The 19,078-nt window shown below is 35.0% G+C and overlaps 5 protein-coding genes across 5 annotated transcripts; 4 read left to right on the top strand and 1 right to left on the bottom strand.

Moving 5' to 3' along the window:
- Positions 1 to 224: 224 nt before the first annotated feature.
- LOC106362812 (kunitz trypsin inhibitor 6-like) lies at positions 225 to 791 on the bottom strand. The gene has a single exon (XM_013802654.3). It carries the CDS (start codon positions 789 to 791, stop codon positions 225 to 227), a length of 567 nt encoding a protein of 188 aa, XP_013658108.3.
- A 2,907-nt stretch (positions 792 to 3,698) lies between these two features.
- LOC106362810 lies at positions 3,699 to 7,034 on the top strand. The gene has a single exon (XM_048739744.1). It carries the CDS (start codon positions 4,366 to 4,368, stop codon positions 5,500 to 5,502), a length of 1,137 nt encoding a protein of 378 aa, XP_048595701.1. The 5' UTR covers positions 3,699 to 4,365; the 3' UTR covers positions 5,503 to 7,034.
- Positions 7,035 to 7,037: 3 nt separating this feature from the next.
- On the top strand, positions 7,038 to 9,403 carry LOC106364230 (probable serine/threonine-protein kinase DDB_G0278665). The gene is made up of 2 exons (XM_013803851.3): positions 7,038 to 9,087; positions 9,160 to 9,403. Exons 1-2 carry the CDS (start codon positions 7,131 to 7,133, stop codon positions 9,360 to 9,362), a joined length of 2,160 nt encoding a protein of 719 aa, XP_013659305.2. The 5' UTR covers positions 7,038 to 7,130; the 3' UTR covers positions 9,363 to 9,403.
- Positions 9,404 to 9,707: 304 nt separating this feature from the next.
- LOC106366478 (putative pentatricopeptide repeat-containing protein At1g64310) lies at positions 9,708 to 11,934 on the top strand. Its single transcript, XM_013806078.3, has one exon. It carries the CDS (start codon positions 9,896 to 9,898, stop codon positions 11,558 to 11,560), a length of 1,665 nt encoding a protein of 554 aa, XP_013661532.2. The 5' UTR covers positions 9,708 to 9,895; the 3' UTR covers positions 11,561 to 11,934.
- A 2,091-nt stretch (positions 11,935 to 14,025) lies between these two features.
- Positions 14,026 to 18,768, top strand: LOC106364229 (COP1-interactive protein 1-like). The gene is made up of 6 exons (XM_022691707.2): positions 14,026 to 15,184; positions 15,558 to 15,621; positions 15,723 to 16,701; positions 16,915 to 17,019; positions 17,282 to 17,386; positions 17,612 to 18,768. Exons 2-6 carry the CDS (start codon positions 15,603 to 15,605, stop codon positions 18,399 to 18,401), a joined length of 1,998 nt encoding a protein of 665 aa, XP_022547428.2. The 5' UTR covers positions 14,026 to 15,184; positions 15,558 to 15,602; the 3' UTR covers positions 18,402 to 18,768.
- Positions 18,769 to 19,078: the final 310 nt, after the last annotated feature.

Below are 19,078 nucleotides of genomic sequence, written 5' to 3'. Positions count from 1 at the left end.
TCCTCAAAAAACTCACCAACAACAAGAAGCCTGGTCAGATTTGCTACGCTCTTGTTCTCAAGTCAGATTTTTTACGTTCTCCAAATATTATTATTATTATTATCAAACATTACATCACAATCACAAGAGAAACAAAAAAAGAACAAGTTTATTTGATTTAAGAGAAACATAACTTGAAAAAGACAACAAGAAAAGAAGAATACAAGTAAAAGACGGAACATGTTTTAACCCGGGATGAAAGAGACGCCAAAACTAGAGCTGTTGGACAATATCAACCTCGATATACCAGGATATATCCCATCTAAACCGATATCGGTCGGTTTGTCAGCACTGCCGAAAGCAAACTTGTAAGATCCGTTGACAGATTTCTGGATGGTGAAGGTACTGTCGTAACTTGACTTGGATCCGGACAGGACTACTTCTTTGATTGGCAGTGAGCTATTTGCAACTCTCCAGTACCCGGACTCATCACGGCAGAAAAAGCGCCTTGCGAACATGATGTTAAGCTCTGTTGATACACGTACGACATCATCTGATGATGATAATACAAATATAACTGGAGGAGGTGTTTCTACAACTGCATTAGAGAACAATACAACTCTTCGTGGGCATGAGAAGGGAGCAAGTGTCCTGTTTCCGTAACGGGAAATCCATGCTCTTTCTTCCGGCTTCCAGATGTAATAAGGAGCATTGGCCCTTACTGGTTGTCCGCCAGAGTCAAGTACTACTTCCTTCTCACCAGCCACAACAGCACCAGATGGTGTTATCGCAATGAGCAAGAAAGATATCATCAGTCCGAATATTTTGATTACGCCAGCTGTTTTCATCTTTCTTCTTTTTTTTCTGATTTTTTTTGCTTTGTGATCTTTTTGTTGAGTTCCTTTGATGATGCTAATGCTCTAGATTAGCTAGGGATATATAATGTGGTTCATTACTCTCTCTTTTTTTTTCTACACGCCATGTTGATTGTTGAACGTTCTTCTTTTATTGTATGTTGGTCTTAGTGTTGAAAGTGCTTCTTAAGCTTCTAAACATTTGTTTTTTCCTTACGACCTGGATATTTTGATTACGAATTGATCTTCGTCAATGCTACATACTAATTAATAAATATTATACACGCTTCAGGCGATCTTTTATAATGGCTTCAATCCAGTCTTTTTTTTTTTTTTTTTTTTATCTTTTTCCTTTTTATATATCCACGTGAACTGTGGAGCATGCTTCTGAAGCTCTCATAATAATTCTTTTCCCCCCTTACCAGCTGGAGGTACGAGTGGATCTTAGTCAACGCAACTGATACGATGTGGAGGCCTTGGAATTAATACTTGTTTGAGTCAAGTGTGTACGTAACAAATGCTCAATCTGTGAGATTTATCCAAATCAGCTGCTTGTTTGTGTATACGTTATGTAACATATAAGCTCCACCGGATTCATTCGTCCCCACTTTGACAACAGAGCCTTTTTGATTTTTGGGTTCCTTGTATAACTGATAGTTAGTTATATTTTGGGTCTGTTCCAAACCAGATTTGAAACCAGTCTTGTTCATGTGATGTAATATTGTGTTGCTGCTTTTGTGCGTGAAAGATCAATCTGGTTCGTTATTATGTGAGCCGTTCAACCTAGATCAAAACAAAAGCTTATTTTGATTTATAATTTGAAAGATTTGATTCTTGTTCACATTAACATTTCGGGGTATGTAGATGATCATTTTATCTTAGGATTATAAATGTCTGCTTTTCTGATGCTGATAATAACCTTCCTTGCTCTTGTTTTAGAGATAAAAAAAATTGTTTCTGTTTATTTTACTGCACCCTATACTACTGCTACTTGGCGAATCATAGACAAGTCTGTGTTTTAGGGTTTAATCCCCTGAATTTAGGTTTTACTTTGAATTCCTTTCAGGTTTGTTCATGGATATAATAGAGGCTCCAATGTTGTGTTACTGGAACGGTTGCATCAAGTTTAGCCGTCATGGCGTGTACTATGAAGGATCAAATCTTATGTATATTGTGTACCATCAGCTTCAAAGCGCAAGTGAAGCTTTACCGGATGGATCTGCTCTATCAAGTTACTGGATTAGATGGTTTCAAAAAAAGTTACTGGATTAGATACGCAGAAATCCAAGTAATGTGTAATGATATAATCATTTGACTTGGTTTTTAAACGGCGGTGGAATTTAGAATGTTCCATAACTTTTTGAAATTCGATGAAATTCTTAATATATTTTTTTTGAATTAAAAGGTAAATTTGAAGTTTTTTTGGTTTTGTTTGTCGCAATTGACAATGATTAAGATCCGCGGTTTGCGCGGTATGAACATATATATATATATATATATATTATTTTATGTATTAAATATTTTTACATATTATGAAATAATATATATATATATATATATATTGAATAATTAAAAATCAACAACTATTACATACTCTCTGTTTCTAAAAGATCCATGTTATAGTTTTTCACATTTATTAGGAAAATATTTAAAATTATATTTTCCAATACATTGTTTTTCTTAATTAACTATTCCCAATAAATTTTAACCAATGAGATTTTATTAAACACAATTGTATTTTTTGAAAAGTACAATTTTTCATGAATTAATGTATTGAAAATATAAAAAATGTATCTTTTTGAAACAATTTTTTTTTTCTGTTCCTAAAAGATCCATATTATAGTTTTTTCACATTTATTAAGAAAATATTTAAAATTATATTTTCCAATACATTGTTTTTCTTAATTAACTATTCCCAATAAATTTTAACCAATGAGATTTTATTAAACACAATTGTATTTTTTTGAAAAGTACAATTTTTCATGAATTAATGTATTGAAAATATAAAAAATGTATCTTTTTGAAACAATTTTTTTTCTTCTAAAAAATGGATCTTTAAGGAATAGAGGGAGTATATAATTAAATTGGTGCAAATATATATATATATATTTTTTTTGACAGCAAACATTTAAAGACTCATATTGACCCTGTAAACCAAATTGGTAACTCTGCATCCATGTGAACGACGAAAGACGGTTGTTTCCTAGCACTCCGTGCTAAGCTATCCGCCCGTAGGTTCTCCGTCCGTGGTACATGAACGATGTCTGAGTTGAAAAAACTTCTTCTCAAAAGCTTTATGTCCTCCAGGTAACTTCCAAATGCTGGCCATTCTTCTGGTTCCGAAACCATCTTCAAAAATTGGTGCAAATATATATATATATATCAATTTTATTAATCCAAGCAATATATTTTCTATTTGATAGGATATAACTAAATTTAAATGATATTAACATACATAGTATATTTTTAAAATTAATATCTATTAAATAATGTTTTCTACTTATATGATTTTTTTGATAATTTGTATCTTTTATAGAAAAAATTAAATTACTCATAACAAAATATTCATTATGGGATTAATAATTTTAGTAATTTATAGTTTTTTTAAATTAAGTTGTCAATGTTTGTTCAAAGCTTTTATAAAAAAAAAACATTGTTCAAAGTAAATTTCAAAATTAAAATATTTATGTATTTTATATGGAATATAATTTAATTAAAAACAATATACATATATATATATATATATATATATATCTTTTAATCTTAATAATTAAGTAAATTAGACGTTTTACTTATATAATTTGTAATTATTTGTATTCATAACAAAAAATATAAACCATGGATAATAAAATTTGAATGTGAGACTTTTATTAGTTTTAATAATTTATAGTTGTTTTTAAAAATTCAAAATATAACATATACAGAAAAATCTAAATTTTATTATATTGTTAATGTGGTTGTTTAATTTATTTTAATAATTTAAAATTAAACAAATATGATTGAAGATACACTAACTTTTATCAAATCTTATTATTCAAAATCACTAATTATCATATATATTTTAGCCACATTAGGCAATTCCATAACTTTTATTTAAAAAAATAATAAAAAACTTTAATAATGAATTTATGGTTAGTTTAATCAAAAGCTTATTATATATAATTAGATGGACCAACTCATTCTTCTAATGATTATAAGAATTATCATAGTAATGACACGTAGCTATAAAAAGAAAATTTGTAATGTTTCTCAATTAATATATAGGAGATATAATATTAAGGAAATACTGCACACAAGTAAGAAAAATGAATGGAAATTCTTGGTATTATTAACAAAATCATTACTTATTTATTGTTGAAAACTAAAAGGAAATAGGATTTATCAAAGCTAAAAAGGAAATATGGTCGAAAAAATCCAATATATATATGGATAGACTTATTTCTTATCGCATATACACACACCCAACGAAAAAGAAACAATCATTTTTCACACTCATCAATCAGATTATACATTCTTCTCGACTTCCATCACCATGACTTCTTTCGATATGAACCCAGATATGATCATCGAGATTCTTTCTCATTCTCCTGCTTCGTTGGTGGGAAAGTGTAGACTCTTAAACAAAGAATGTAACAAGAGAACCTACGATTCTTCCTTTCTCAAACTCAATCTCCAAAGAACCAATTCCGTTTCCGGTTACTTCCTCGAATTCAGCGAGAGACTTAGAGTTCATTCCGCTTTTGTCAGAGATTTAGGCAACATTCCTAGTGGGTCTGATGAAATCTCGCTGGATTTTCTACCACCAGGAAGAGTAAGTATTAAAGCTTGTGACGCAAGTCATGGGATTTTGCTTTGTGTTAATGATCTTCCGGTTAAAGGAAGACAACCTGAGTACATCGTCTGCAAACCAACCACAAAACAATACATGATTCTTCCTAAACCAAAAACCCGGTACTTCACAATTGCACTCGGTTTAATGGTGATTGGATCTGATCCTTTCCGGTACAAGATCCTCAGGCTCTCACAGTTACCTGGCAACGAGAATAGGAGGTACAGCTTCAGTTTCACTCTCGTTTGCGAAGTTTTCGATTCGGATTCGTTTGCATGGAAGAGATTAAACAACGTGGAGCTACCGGAAGAAGACTTATTGGTTCCAAGAGCAGCTAATCCGGTTGCTTCTTACGGGTTCTTGCATTGGTTAACGACCAGCAACAATGTATTCCGGTTTTGTTTCAAAACCAATTCTTGGTCATTTTTTCCGGTTCCTGAGAATCTAGCGAGCGACGATTCTCTAAAGTTGACAAGATACGATGGAAAAGTTGGAGTTATTAGTTCGAGATCGAAGGAAGGAGTGGATTATCAGGACTTATGGGTTTTGGAGAGGAGTTTTGGGGATTCATGGGTAAATGTGAAAGAGATTAAAAGTATAGGGCTCGAACCTGTGGGGTTCTCAAGCAACGACGTCGTAACACTGGCTGACTTGGATGGAATGTGTTCATACAATATGAATAACGGGAAATCTCAGAAACTACAAATAAGAGCTCCAAAGTTTTTCCCTTCTTATTATTGGACCATGAGTTATTTTCCTTTCTATTCTGACTACGAGAGAATTGAACTTAACGGGAGATCTAATGGCTTATCAACATTATCAACAAGACACAAGACGTAGAAAAGGTTTAAAGACTTATGTGAGAATATGGGGTTATTGGTAGATAATTTTCAATAATTTGTCAATAAGGAGTCAGTAGAATCTATTGTTATTGAAATGATTTTTTTTTTAAATATCTTGTTAGTTTAATTTAAATAAAAATTCATTCAAATCTCTGGTTATTCATCATCATTTATAATCTAATTCTATCTAAATCTAATAACAATGAAAACAATTCTCCACATTCTACTCCTAAGTAAAATATAACTTTAGTGTATCAAAAAAGTGTTTAAAAAAGAGTAATATAACTTTAAAATACCATGCATACATGATTTTTTAAATTTTGTAAAATCAAAAATGTTAGGGATAATTAATAGTATGTCAAATCTTTTTTTTTTCCTACTCAGACGACTTTTTGCTTCCGAACTGGTTTTGCCTCCGGATAAAATAGAAAAATTTCGCTTAAAGAGGATTTTTCCATTCTAGGATATTGGATGATCTAACGTAAATTTCAACTACAAAAATTTTCAAACAAGGTTATTAAACCCCAGAACAAAGGGATCAATTATTCTACACTTCGATTATACAGACATGCGGCACTAAACCCATATGTTGTAATTTGTGCTCTAAAAATCAAAAATACACTACTTTTAGTCTTTTATTCTTGTTTTAATTATTTGCTTCATGTTTCCCTAGTATCATGAAAAACTTTACTTTATTTATAATAATAAAAATATGTAAACCAGAGTATACATATTTGCAGAATCCACATAATGTTTAAAAAGTTACACTCTTTCACAAATCAAGCTCCCAGGACTCCTTAAACTCCAATTAATTACATGACGTATTTATGGTAAAAAACATTGTATGATAAAATTATTAGGACGAAAGTCACGGGAACACTACATAAATGGCGGACAACAACGGCCAGACACAAACCAAATCAAACTTAGACCAAAACGTTACAGTTTGCATGCAATTAATAATAAAATATATTTTCTGCGTTCTCTGCAAAAAAAAACCGTTACAGAGGAGACAGCGAAAACCTTTGAGGAAATCTTTTCTAGGACGACTCGGAAGCAGCAAACCCCAAAAGAGAACAAAGGAAAATAATTTTCTCTTCTGAAGCCCTCTTCTGATTAGAAGTTACATTTTATAGGTAAAAAGATCTATTTTCCTATCGGTTTTGGTTTCTTTATTTGGAACCCTAACTTTTTTGAGATTTGTTTGCCTAGTTTGAACCCTAATTATATTTCTTTAGGTATTGAAAGGTTCTTCTGATTCAAAGTTATTATAGGTAATATCTTCAATCTTTTTAACGATTGGTGTCTTCTCAATTTTTTTAGTTATCAACCCATAATTTTGAGATATAGTGTGTTTTTTTCTGTCAGATTCGATTACTCAACGATGTGATTTGAAATATTCCAAAAGAGAATTCATCGATCCTTGACGAACAAGGATCTTCATTTCAGGTTTTTCTCTTTCTTCTGTTTTTTTTTTAATTGTCCGTTCAAATGATAAAACGGTTTTAAATGTAAATTGATTTTTTTTTCTCTATTTAATTATGATATTCTTTTCATGTTTTTTTTTTGGATCAGCCATATCAAACCTAGTTCGGTTTTGTTGGTTATTTTGTACAAAGCCATTTGATGGAGCAGTTCAGGCAAATCGGCGAGGTTCTCGGAAGCTTAAACGCGCTTATGGTATTACAAGACGATATCTTGATCAACCAAAGACAATGCTGTTTGTTATTAGACATTTTCAGTTTGGGTTTCAACACCGTAGCCGAAGAGATCAGACAAAACTTGAAGCTGGAAGAGAAACATACCAAATGGAGAGCCCTTGAACAGCCTTTGAAAGAGCTATACAGAGTGTTTAAAGAAGGCGAAACCTATGTTCGAAGCTGCATGTCTAATAAAGATTGGTGGGGCAAAGTAATCAACTTTCATCAGAACAAAGATTGTGTTGAGTTTCACATACACAACTTGTTCTGTTACTTCCCCGCGGTCATCGAGGCGATAGAGACAGCTGGAGAGATCTCTGGTCTCGACCCTTCTGAGATGGACAGAAGGAGAGTTGTCTTCTCTAGAAAGTACGATAGAGAGTGGAATGATCCTAAGCTGTTTCAGTGGAGGTTTGGGAAACAGTATCTGATTCCCAAGGATATTTGTAGTCGCTTTGAGAATGCATGGAGAGAAGACAGGTGGAATCTAGTGGAGGCGTTACAACAGAAGAGGAAGTCCAAGAGCGATGAGATTGGCAAGACCGAGAAGCGTTTAGCTGACTTTCTGTTGAAGAAACTGACCGGTTTGGAACAGTTTAACGGTAAGCTCTTCCCGAGTTCGATACTCGTCGGCTCCAAAGATTACCAAGTGAGGAGGAGACTAGGCGGTGGTGGTCAGTACAAGGAGATTCAATGGTTAGGTGATTCTTTCGTGTTGAGACATTTTTTAGGGGATCTCGAGCCTTTGGATGCGGAGATATCTTCTCTGTTATCGCTATGTCACTCGAATATACTTCAGTACCTATGTGGATTCTATGATAAAGAGAAGAAAGAATGTTCTCTGGTTATGGAGTTAATGCACAAAGATTTGAAAAGCTACATGAAGGAGAATTGTGGACCTAGAAGAAGGTATCTCTTCTCTGTTCCCGTTGTGATTGATATAATCCTTCAGATCGCGCGAGGCATGGAGTATCTTCATTCAAATGAGATCTTCCATGGAGACTTGAATCCAATGAATATTCTTTTGAAAGAGAGAAGTCACACTGAAGGTTACTTCCACGCCAAGATATCCGGTTTCGGTTTGAACTCAGTCAAAACTTTTACTCGAGCTTCCTCTAGACCAACCACTCCCGCTCCCGTGATTTGGTATGCACCTGAGGTTCTAACAGAGATGGAACAAGATCTCAAAGGTATAACAGTTCCGAGATCAAAGTTTACTCATAAAGCTGATGTGTATAGCTTTGCTATGGTGTGTTTTGAGCTTATAACCGGTAAAGTACCATTTGAAGATAGTCATCTACAAGGAGATGAGATGGGTAAGAACATAAGAAGGGGAGATAGACCTCTCTTCCCATTCCCTTCCCCTAAATACCTTGTTAGTCTTATCAAACGGTGTTGGCACTCTGAACCTAGCCAGCGTCCCACTTTCTCTTCCATTTGCCGGATACTCCGCTACGTCAAGAAGTTCTTAGTTGTGAATCCGGATCAGGGTCACATTCAAATCCAAACTCCGCTTGTTGATTGCTGGGACTTGGAAGCAAGATTCTTGAGAAAGTTCTCAATAGAGACAGGGTCTCACGCGGAGTCCGTGATGCAAATACCGTTCCAGCTTTACTCGTACAGAGTCGCAGAGAAAGAGAAGATGTCTCCAAACTTGAACAAGGAAGAGAGTTCGGACACAGGAGGTGAGTCTGCTTCAGAAAGCGTTTCAGATCCACCAACAACAACGCCGAAGTATACAAAGTCATTGTGCTTAGATGCAATATCTGAGTATTCAGAGTCGGATACAAGATCACTTTACTCAGAAGCTCCTAAGAAAAAGATCTCACCAGCTTCAAAGAAAAGTGGTGACATGGCCAAACTCAGAAGAAACTCAAGCGCAGGTTAGTTACATTTTACACAACCAAAATGATCCTTAGTTCTAAAGACTTAACTCTTTTTTAAATGGTTGTAAGGTTTACGGTCAACAGGATCATCGCCAGTAAAGCCAAGACCAGCACCGAAAGTGTCATTGCCGTTAAGTCCATTTGGAAGAAACAGCAAAGCAAGGAAGGATACAAGATTGCCTTTGAGTCCTATGAGCCCTATGAGTCCTTTGGGCCATACAAGACGTAGTAGACATCTCTCTGGTCCTGCTTCAGACTCCGAGCTAACTTAGCTTTATAAAACACACACACTTCTTGTTTTTTGTTTTTTTGTTTTTTTTTTCACAAGAATCTTAAATTAAGACAAAAAATTTTCCGACAAGACAACTTTAGTTTCAACTCTTGAATATTTTTGTTGTGTAATTTTTACTCTTTTAGTTTCAATTCTTTTAATTATAAAATTATTTTGTTGAAGTATAAAAATTATTTTGATGAATTATACAATTATAAAAATTAATGAATTATAAAAATATATTTAGTCTCAATTTTTTGAGTTTAGTTTTTTTTTTTGGTAAATTTTTTTTTTTTTTGAGTTTAGTTATAGAGTTATTTTGATGAATTACAAAAAAATAAACTAGACGAATTGTGGATTACACTATTATTGTTTAATTTAACTGATTTAAATTAATTTTAAGTTTTAACTAATTTAAAACAGTTTTAAAAAGTTTAAGTTGTATAAATTAAATTTTAAGAAATTCATGATTTGCCGCGGCAAACCTATTTTTAGAACATTGCTTTTGTTAGATACCACTTTCTAGCTTCTGCAATGTCATCGCAGTCGCAATTACGTTTGATTATCAACGAGTTCTCTAAAAAATCTCAAACGAAGCTGAATACACAGAAGCTGCATAGCTTCGTTACCAAGTCCCAACTCGCGCGTGATCCTTATTTCGCTACGCAGCTCGTTAGATACTACTCCTTAAATGATGACCTTATCTCCGCACGCAAACTGTTCGACGTATTTCCTGAGAGAAGCGTTTTCCTCTGGAACTCTGTGATTCGAGCTTACGCTAAATCTCATCATCTTGGCCCCGCTTCCTCACTCTTCTCTCAGATGCTTAGCTCCGATACGAAGCCAGATAGCTTCACCTACGCGTGCTTAGCTCGTGGCTGCTCAGAGAGTTTTGATACAGAGGGATTGAGGTGTATACATGGAAATGCAATTGTGTCTGGTCTTGGATTTGACCGAGTTTGCGGCAGTACACTTGTTAAAGCTTATTCAAAAGCTGGCCTTACGTTTGAAGCGAGTAAGTTGTTTTATTCAATACCAGAGCCAGATGTTCCTCTATGGAATGCTATGCTCTCTGGATATGGAAGTTGTGGTTATTGGGAAGAAGGAATCAGTATGTTTAATATAATGTTACGTCAAGGAAACAGACCTGATTGTTATACGATGGTAGCCTTGATGACTGGAGTGATTGATCCTGGTTTAACACTCGTTGCTCGGTCTGTTCATGGGTTTTGTTTGAAAGTGGGTTTAGACTCTCATTCTTATGTTGGTTGTGCGCTTGTGAGCATGTACTCGAGGTGCAAGTGTATTGCTTCTGCTTGTGGTGTGTTTAGTGGCATCTCTGAGCCTATTGATTTAGTTGCGTGTTCTTCTTTGATAAACGGTTACTCCAAATGTGGATACCACAAGGAGGCTTTGTGTCTATTTAATGAGCTGAGAATGAGTGGTAAGAAGCCAGATTCTGTTCTCGTTGCGATTGTATTAGGGTCTTGTGCTGAGTTATCGAATTCGCTCTACGGACAAGAGGTGCATAGTTATGTTATTCGACAAGGACTGGAACTTGATATAAAGGTTAGCTCCGCTCTTATAGACATGTACTCAAAATGCGGGGTTCTTGACTCAGCTATGACTCTTTTCGCTAAAGTTCCAGAGAAGAGCGTTGTTTCTTTCAACTCTGTTATCTTGGGTCTTGGCTTGCACGGATTCGCATCTTCTGCTTTTGAAATGTTCAATGAGATGCTTGAGATGGGGTTGAAACCCGACGAGGTCACTTTCTCTGCTCTCCTTTGTACATGTTGCCATTCCGGTCTTTTACGCGAAGGTCAAGAGATGTTCATGAGAATGAAGAGGGAGTTTGGCGTTGAGCCAAGGACAGAGCATCATGTTTACATCGTGAAGCTGATGGGGATGGCTGGAAAACTGGAAGAAGCATTTGAGTTTGTAATGTCGCTGCGAAGACCGATTGATTCAGGGATTTGGGGAGCGTTATTGTCATGTTGTGAAGTTCACGAGGATGCTCATTTGGCTGAAGTTGTAGCAGAGAAGATAAGGGAGAACGAGGAGGAAGAGAGAAGAAGTGTTTACAACGTTATGCTCTCTAATGTGTATGCAAGATATGGGAAATGGGATGAAGTAGAGATGCTTAGAGATGGAGTTTCAGAAAGCTTTGGAGGTAAATTGCCAGGCATTAGTTGGGTTTAACCGCAAGGAAGCAGTTAATGGCTTGGTTGGGTCTATGTTGAGGCATAGATGAAAAAAAAGTTTAGGAATGGAGTATAAGCTAAGCATAGAAGAAGCTCTTCGGTGATGTTTGAGAAGCAGTACGAAGATAAAGAGGGGAGATCAAGGACGCCATGGTTGGCAAAAGGATGTTCAGTAGGAAGATGAGGTTAATAACAAGCTCTCGAATTAGGATTTTAGAGAAGTGAATGATAGGTAAATTGCTAATGATAGTGGCAGAGATATATCTATCCTTGGTAGAGTTGTTATCATTAGGATTCCTATTTATTTATTTATGTATTAAACAATAACTGAAAGTGCAGAACATTTTTAGTACATAATGATTTCAAGGTTGATATCAAACGGTATCTCCCTTAACAAAGCTAGAATAAGAAAAGCAACTAGGTAGGTCATTAGAAAGTACACAGTAGAGGAGTTGTCGATTTACTTCTTGGTTGATTCCTTCTCATTAAACTCCTTACAGAATGCAATTATTCTTCCAGCCCACAGATGAAGATCATCTTGGTTGTTTTGAATATACCCTTGCAACTGTTTGATGTTAGAAGCTTGACCTGAGCCTCCTCCTGATGATGATGTTCCTCCAATGGTATCTGCAATGACAGCTAGCAAAGCTGCTAAAAACACACACCTCTTCGTTTGCAGACTGCCAAACATATCTGAGTCGAATATCCTAGAGTAAATCCATGTGCACTTAGACTTTCTATCACCCTCGTCTAAGCTAGGATCCTCGTAGCGTTTTAATATCTCCATGATTGTTTCTAGGCCTTCTTCGGCAGCGTGATGACGGAGTACATGACGAAACACATGGTGCGGCACAGCGAGTTTAGTAGCGTTTGAGATAAACAGAGTATAAGCATGAAGTCCTGTAAACCCCAGATGGCTCTCAAACAACGTTTTGCAGATGGCTCGATTCTTGCTGCATCCACTAAGCTCTTGGAATGCTAAAAGAAAAGGAGCTACTGAGTTGCGAATTGTTGTACTTTTCTGAAGAAGTCTCCTCAGACATTTTAAGCACTCGTGGTCCAGTGAGAGACTAAACTCTAAGGGAGCTTTGTAAAAACTCTGGTAATGCTCAGGAAGATAAGACCAAGCCTTTACAAGAGCATCATGCTCCTTGGTAGCTAGTCTCAACACTGCAGCGCAGTAAAAACATGCCGTTCTCACCCAGTTTAAGCCGTTGCCTGTTGTGGTAAACAGGATCAGATCTTTATCATCAGGAGGGGATCTCCATCTCGATGATTTGCAGAGTATTCCATCAGAGAGTCTAGTGTACTCTTCAAGCTCTCTTGCCTTTGAACTCTCCCATAATCCACCAAACACAGATTCATTTGGATTTTCACAAGAAACTAAACCCCAAGCACATACCATGAGAGCACCCACAGATCTAACACTCACCTCAGTTGCTAGAGAAGTTAGAGCTTCTCTGATGATTTGAATCCTCTCATCAAATGTTCCAACTTGATTCCAGGCATCGAGATTGATAACCTTCCTATCCTTCAACATCTCGTTTGTCCAAACCACTTTGTTAGGGTTCGGTTTGTGTCTGACTGATGAAAGAGCTTCCCACTTTTTCATAAGATGTGGGTTGAAAAAACTACTAGCCGAAAGAGTGTCATCTGGTTCATTCGGAGATGTTGCCATTGATCCAGTAGTGGTCTTCTTGGTCCTTGAAGCAGGTCCTGGCTTTTAAATCGGAGGAGGTATCAACAAAATAAAGGTAACAAGCCGTCAGAAGAACTCCTCCACCTTTTTAACCTAACTGTAAGAGAAGAGACAATCTAACAGGCCTGGGCCTGGGCCTGAGCCTGTACAATCTTGATATGGACCTCCGGACTGATACATGAAAATTGTTATACCATATGAGATAAAATATTATACACGGTTAATGTTCACATGCAAATTAAAAAAAAAAAAATTATCAAAGGAGATTGAAAGTATTTTTGAATGTAATATAATTACCTTAGGATAGCAATAAATTTTTTTTATCACAAATATAGATTTTAAAAATCAAAATAACCAAAATATTTTATTAAATAGGTAAATATACACTTATACTCATATGGTTAACTAATCCAAACTTTAGAGTTTAGAATTAATGGGTAGATATTTGAGATTAAGTTTTAAAATTTTATAAAATAAAAATTAAAATTAAAAATTTGAAAAATAGTTTCAAAAAGTATTTTGAATTACAAAATTTTTTTTTTAAATAAAATAAAAATTATAAAAAAAAATCGAATTTGAAAACATATAATCTGAAACTATAATTTTTTTTGCTTATTTATTTGTATTTATATATTTAAGATATTAAATTCTTTTTACGTATTAAATGAAACATTTTGATTATTTTTCTTTTTAAAATTTATTTTTGTGATGAAAATTTGAAAATAATCTGTTTAGGAGAATTGTCCGTATATATATATGAAGTATCTACGATGGATTGGCAGGTATCTCTGAGACTGACGGTTTGTCGCAGTAAGTCATAACAAATTGAAAGGTATGTTGTGAACCGATGTGGTCTCAGTCATAGCGTACGCTTTTAGCTTGCTGGTTTAGTGTTGCTTCAGTCCTTGCCAACGTGAGGCTGTCTTTCCTTAGAGTTGTGTTAGATTAGTTAGCTTTGTTCTTGTTCTCTCATATGCTTCTAGTGTCTTACATTTTGTCATGGAAAACTAGTAATAATACCAACGTTTTTACCAAAAAAAAAAAAATTCAAAAATGTATATTATTCGTTTATCCAAGTTGAAGATGAAAGGAACATGTATTTGAGTAACAATATTTTTTTTGACTAAAATTTGAGTAACAATATTCCATTGTAATATGTGGTATTGTCACTCAGGACTGGTTATGAAATTTTCAAGACTATAAATAATTTATAAAAAAATGTAACAAATTAAAGTAAAATAATTTTGGAGGTCTATAGATCAATTTTTCTTTTACCTAATACTCATGACTGGCTCTGTTATCACCAAAGAATGTAATGGATGAAGCGATTGTGCTGACTTTAAAAAATGAAAAGACTCTCGATGAAGCCGAACAAGCCTTAGCTATTTTTAATTTTACGCTATAACTTGCTTGCCATCTCTTTTGGACGTCTTTATGTGTGTGTGTGTCGTTAGTGGTTATATAGTAAAAATGGAAAATGGTACGCAAATGTTTGCTGAGTTTTCTTCAATATGTATTTACGAGAAACATAGGTTTTGAGCTAATTATGGCTTTTTAATAGATTGGTTAACCGGATTAAACCGGATAGTTCTTTCAAACAAAGGCTTTTATTTATGTAAATATAGAGTCCAAAATAAGCCATTCAATTTAACTTCTTCTTCTTCTTTTTTTCCTTTTTCTTCTGATCACCACCAGCCCCTAATATTTATCTTTCTTTTTGCTAAAATTCTCTCTTCCTAATTCAAAGAAATCAGATTTCTCCGAGGACTGCGGAGAAAGGACCATTTGAATTTTAGATTTACCTGGTAATTCTTTTAACCCTTTTCTGAAGAAGTCAAAATGTCAATGTATCAGAGATTTTGATTTTGCTGAGATTCGATTGTTTCTGACCAAACAATATTAGATAAAGTGGTGTTACGTAGGGTATGTGCAATATTCCAGCTCGTTCTATATTCCGTACCTAAAATCAACGTCCCTAGAAAAAAAGCTGGTTCATCGCATTGTGATTTGATCCATATATTATGAAAACGTGAAAAAATTGAACCTACCTGTTCTCTAATGCCGGCCTAATTAATGGGTGTAGCATGTATTTCTTCTTGATTCATGCATGTCCTGGGGGAAAAAGTAATTCAAAACGAGTACTACATTAAGACAAAACTTGATCTACACGTTATTGCTCAAAGCAATGCATACGTTGGAAAAAATGTTTTCTTCTTTGTGATTTTGTAGGAATTTTTTCTCTCTTCTTCCTGGTTTTTGTTTGGATCGATAATCTTCATTGCACTTTCAAATGCAGATACAATAACAAGCATCCTGAGAGTTTATTTCAAATTTCTTGGAAATGGAGCAAGCAAAAACAGGTAAGATTTGTTTGAATAAAATGCTCAATGAAAATGTTTGTTTTAGTTCTTTGAAAATTGTTTATGTAAGGGTTTGGTTAGTTCTCTTGTTGTCTCTACAGAAGTTGAGAAGAAAGTGTCAAGACTTCTAAAGTTCCTCCAAAACAAAAACAAGATCCCAAGAGATTCAAAGAGAGAGCTTCTAGCGATTGCTACTGATCTCCAAGAGCATTGTCAATCTCTTTATTCTTCCATTGATGATTTTCAACAAGATTTGGATCCGACAAGAAGCGGCGGCAGAAGTAAAGTGCAATCGCGCGTTGCTTCATCGGAGGATATAGTGAATCTTGTTGAGCAAGGAAGCAAGCTTGAAGCATTGAGGAACGAGGCTGAAGAGAAAGAACATGCACTGGCTTTACGCGTGAAGGAGCTAGAGCGAGAGCTAGAAGAGGCCAAAGCCGAGTGTGATCGTCGTAAGGGAGATTTGGAAGAAGAGATTGAGATGAAAGCTAGCGAAAGTAAGCAGCTAGGAGAGATGAACAAAGGGCTTAGGTCTCAGATCTCCGGTCTGAAACTGGTTTTGAAAGAAACAGGAGATGAGATATCGACACTTGTGAACAAGTTTGGGAAGAGTGAGTTAGGTTTAACGTCGAGGATTGAAGATTTGAAGTGCCAGTTGAGAAACTTGGAGCAGGAGATTGGTTTTCTCCGTGAGAGGAACGCGGAACAGGCTGCAAGTTTTCAAGTTAAGAGAGTTGAGGACAAAGAACGTGTAAACGGCTTGATGGATCAGGTTAGTAGTTTGAAACATGAACTTCAATCCTTGCGGAACAAGAAAGTCGAACAAGTTACAGAGAGAGAGATGCAAGTGAAGAGTGTGGAACAAGAAACAGATGAAGAGAGGAATAAGTTGCATGAAGAGATTGACCATCTTAGAGAAGAAAATAAGAAGCTGCATACAATAATCACAGAACTTGAATCATCACAGATGGAAAGAGAGATCAAGAATACCGATGAAAATGAAGATAAGAGCAAGAAACTGGACGCTGAACTTTCTCATCAGAAGAATCTGGCCAAGGAACAAGATGATGTTATTAACAGGTAAAACAACAAAACATTTACGATTCAATAATTAAATTCAATAATTAAATTCAATTTCGAGGTAACGTTCACTTAAGTTATGTTTCCAAATTAAGTTGTTTTACAACTTGGTTCATCTTACCATCTTTGTACGTATGGTAAGGTGGCGCGATGTTCTACGTGAATTCACGTTGGAAGGACATCTGACTCTTTGAGTATTGGTTTATATAGCAGGCTATTGGAAAAAATCAAGGATCAAGAAAGACTTGTGAAAGAACAGAAAGAGACCATTGACAAGTTCTCTGAAGATCTGAAGCAACAAGATGATGTTATTCGCAGGTAAAACAACATGAACATTTTGATTCAACTTCACGAATCTTTAGAATTTTAAGTATCTCGTTTATATACATGACTTGTTGTCGGATGAAATATTAGCCTTAATCCTCAAATTTTAAAGAACTATTATACATAGGATACATGGTTCCTAATTATCATTTTTTTAACTAATTAACATAAAAACGTATTATCATTTTTTTAACTAATTAACACAAAAACGTTTATGGCTCCATAAATCTCAAATCCAGCTCTATTTATCTCGCAGGTTGTCGGCGAAAATCAAGGATCAGAAAAGAATAGTGAAAGAACAGAAAGAGACCATTGGCAAGTTCTCTGAAGATCTGAAGCAACAAGATGATGTTATTGGCAGGTAAAACAACATAAACATTTTTATTCAACTTTACGAATCTTTTAGAATTTTAAGTATTTGGTTTATGTAGATGGCCTGTTGTCGAATGAAATATTCGCCTTAATCCTCAAATTTTAAAGAACTATTATACATAAGACACATGGTTCCTAATTATCATTTAAACTAATTAACAGTAAAATGTTTATGGTTCCATAAATCTGAGATCCAGCTCTATTTATATTGCAGGCTATCGGCGACAATCAAGGATCAAGAAAGACTTGTGAAAGAACAGAAAGAGACCATTGACAAGTTCTCTGAAGATCTGAAGCAATCAAAGCGTTGGTCACTTGGTTCAAGCCGAGATTCGAAGCTGAATCCAAATGCCATAGAGAAGAAAATGGAAGAAATAGCGGATGATTTCCGGATGAAGATAGAAGACCATATCAGGATACTGTACAGGAGGATCCATGTAGCTGAACAAATACACTTGGAGAGCAAGAACGAATATATCAAAATACGAGACATTGTTCAAGAAAACAAAGAAACTAGAGAGAGTTTGCTCTTTTACCAAACCCATTTCAAAAGAATCAAAGACACTTGGGAAAAGGGGTACACAAGATCGACCAAGAAGCTGGAGGAAGCTGAGGAACACACGGACAGAGTTGCTAGGTTAGCAAAAGAGATTGATTCCGCGAAGATTTGGGTGTGTGAGAAGAAGAGCGAGTTGGAAACTCTAGCTGCAAAGCTAGAATGCGGAGAAGCTCAAGAGACATTGTTGAAGGAAAAGTTATCTAAACTAGAGAAGAAACTTGCGGAAGAAGGAACTGAGAAACTGAGTCTAGCAAAAGTTGTGACCAAATTTGAAGCGAGAATTAAAGAGCTTGAGATCAATGTGAAGGGACGAGAAATTGAATTGTTGAGCTTAGGGGAAGAGAAGAGAGAAGCCATAAGACAACTCTGTGTTCTTGTGGATTATCAAAGAGATCGATACGATGACCTCAAGAAATCAGTCTTAAAGGTTTCTCTTAAGACCTAATGTCACAAAACTCAACTCTTTTGTCTTCCTTTTCACGAATGTTTTTTTTTTAAGTTTTATTTGTTGTATCTATTTACGTTAGAATCATCTCCCCATCTTGTAAAATATGAAATGTTGATTGTAAGATCGGGGATCTGTTGTGTTTGACAGTTATGTAAAACGTTTCTATGGATACCTTGTTTGGCCATTATATAAACATTTTGTATTTAGGTTTATAAATGTTTAAATAATTTGATGTAATGAGGCAAAGGATTCCACAGCTGAAACTACAGCCAATGGGAGTCCGCACTTCATAAATCTTGCTTTCTACTTCATTCAAACCTTCAGATTTTTAAATTTTTTACAGCATCTACTAAGTAAATAATTTATGCACATTTTAAAAACTCATATCTGAATCAGACCGAGAAAAGTTCATGCTATCCTCATTGATGTTGTTGGCTTTCTCTCTTATTGAAAAAGTTAGCTTTAACGAAATCGAAAAAAGAAGAATAAAAGCTATTCTTGTTCAAAAAGAAAAAAAAGAATACAAGCTATTATGGATGTAATGTAATAGTGGTTGTTTCGTCACCTTTGTTTACCAGAACATGTCTCCTTTGATCATCGATTTTTTTTTTTTGTCACAGACCTTTGATCATTGATAAAATTCCTTTTTACGTAGTAGAAAGTTTTTAAAAATA

Source organism: Brassica napus, chromosome A9 (assembly GCF_020379485.1).
Source record: "Brassica napus cultivar Da-Ae chromosome A9, Da-Ae, whole genome shotgun sequence".
Classification (NCBI taxonomy): Eukaryota; Viridiplantae; Streptophyta; class Magnoliopsida; order Brassicales; family Brassicaceae; genus Brassica; species Brassica napus.
The sequence above is the reverse complement of the archived record's forward strand: the minus strand, read 5'-3'. Positions and strand labels throughout refer to the sequence as shown.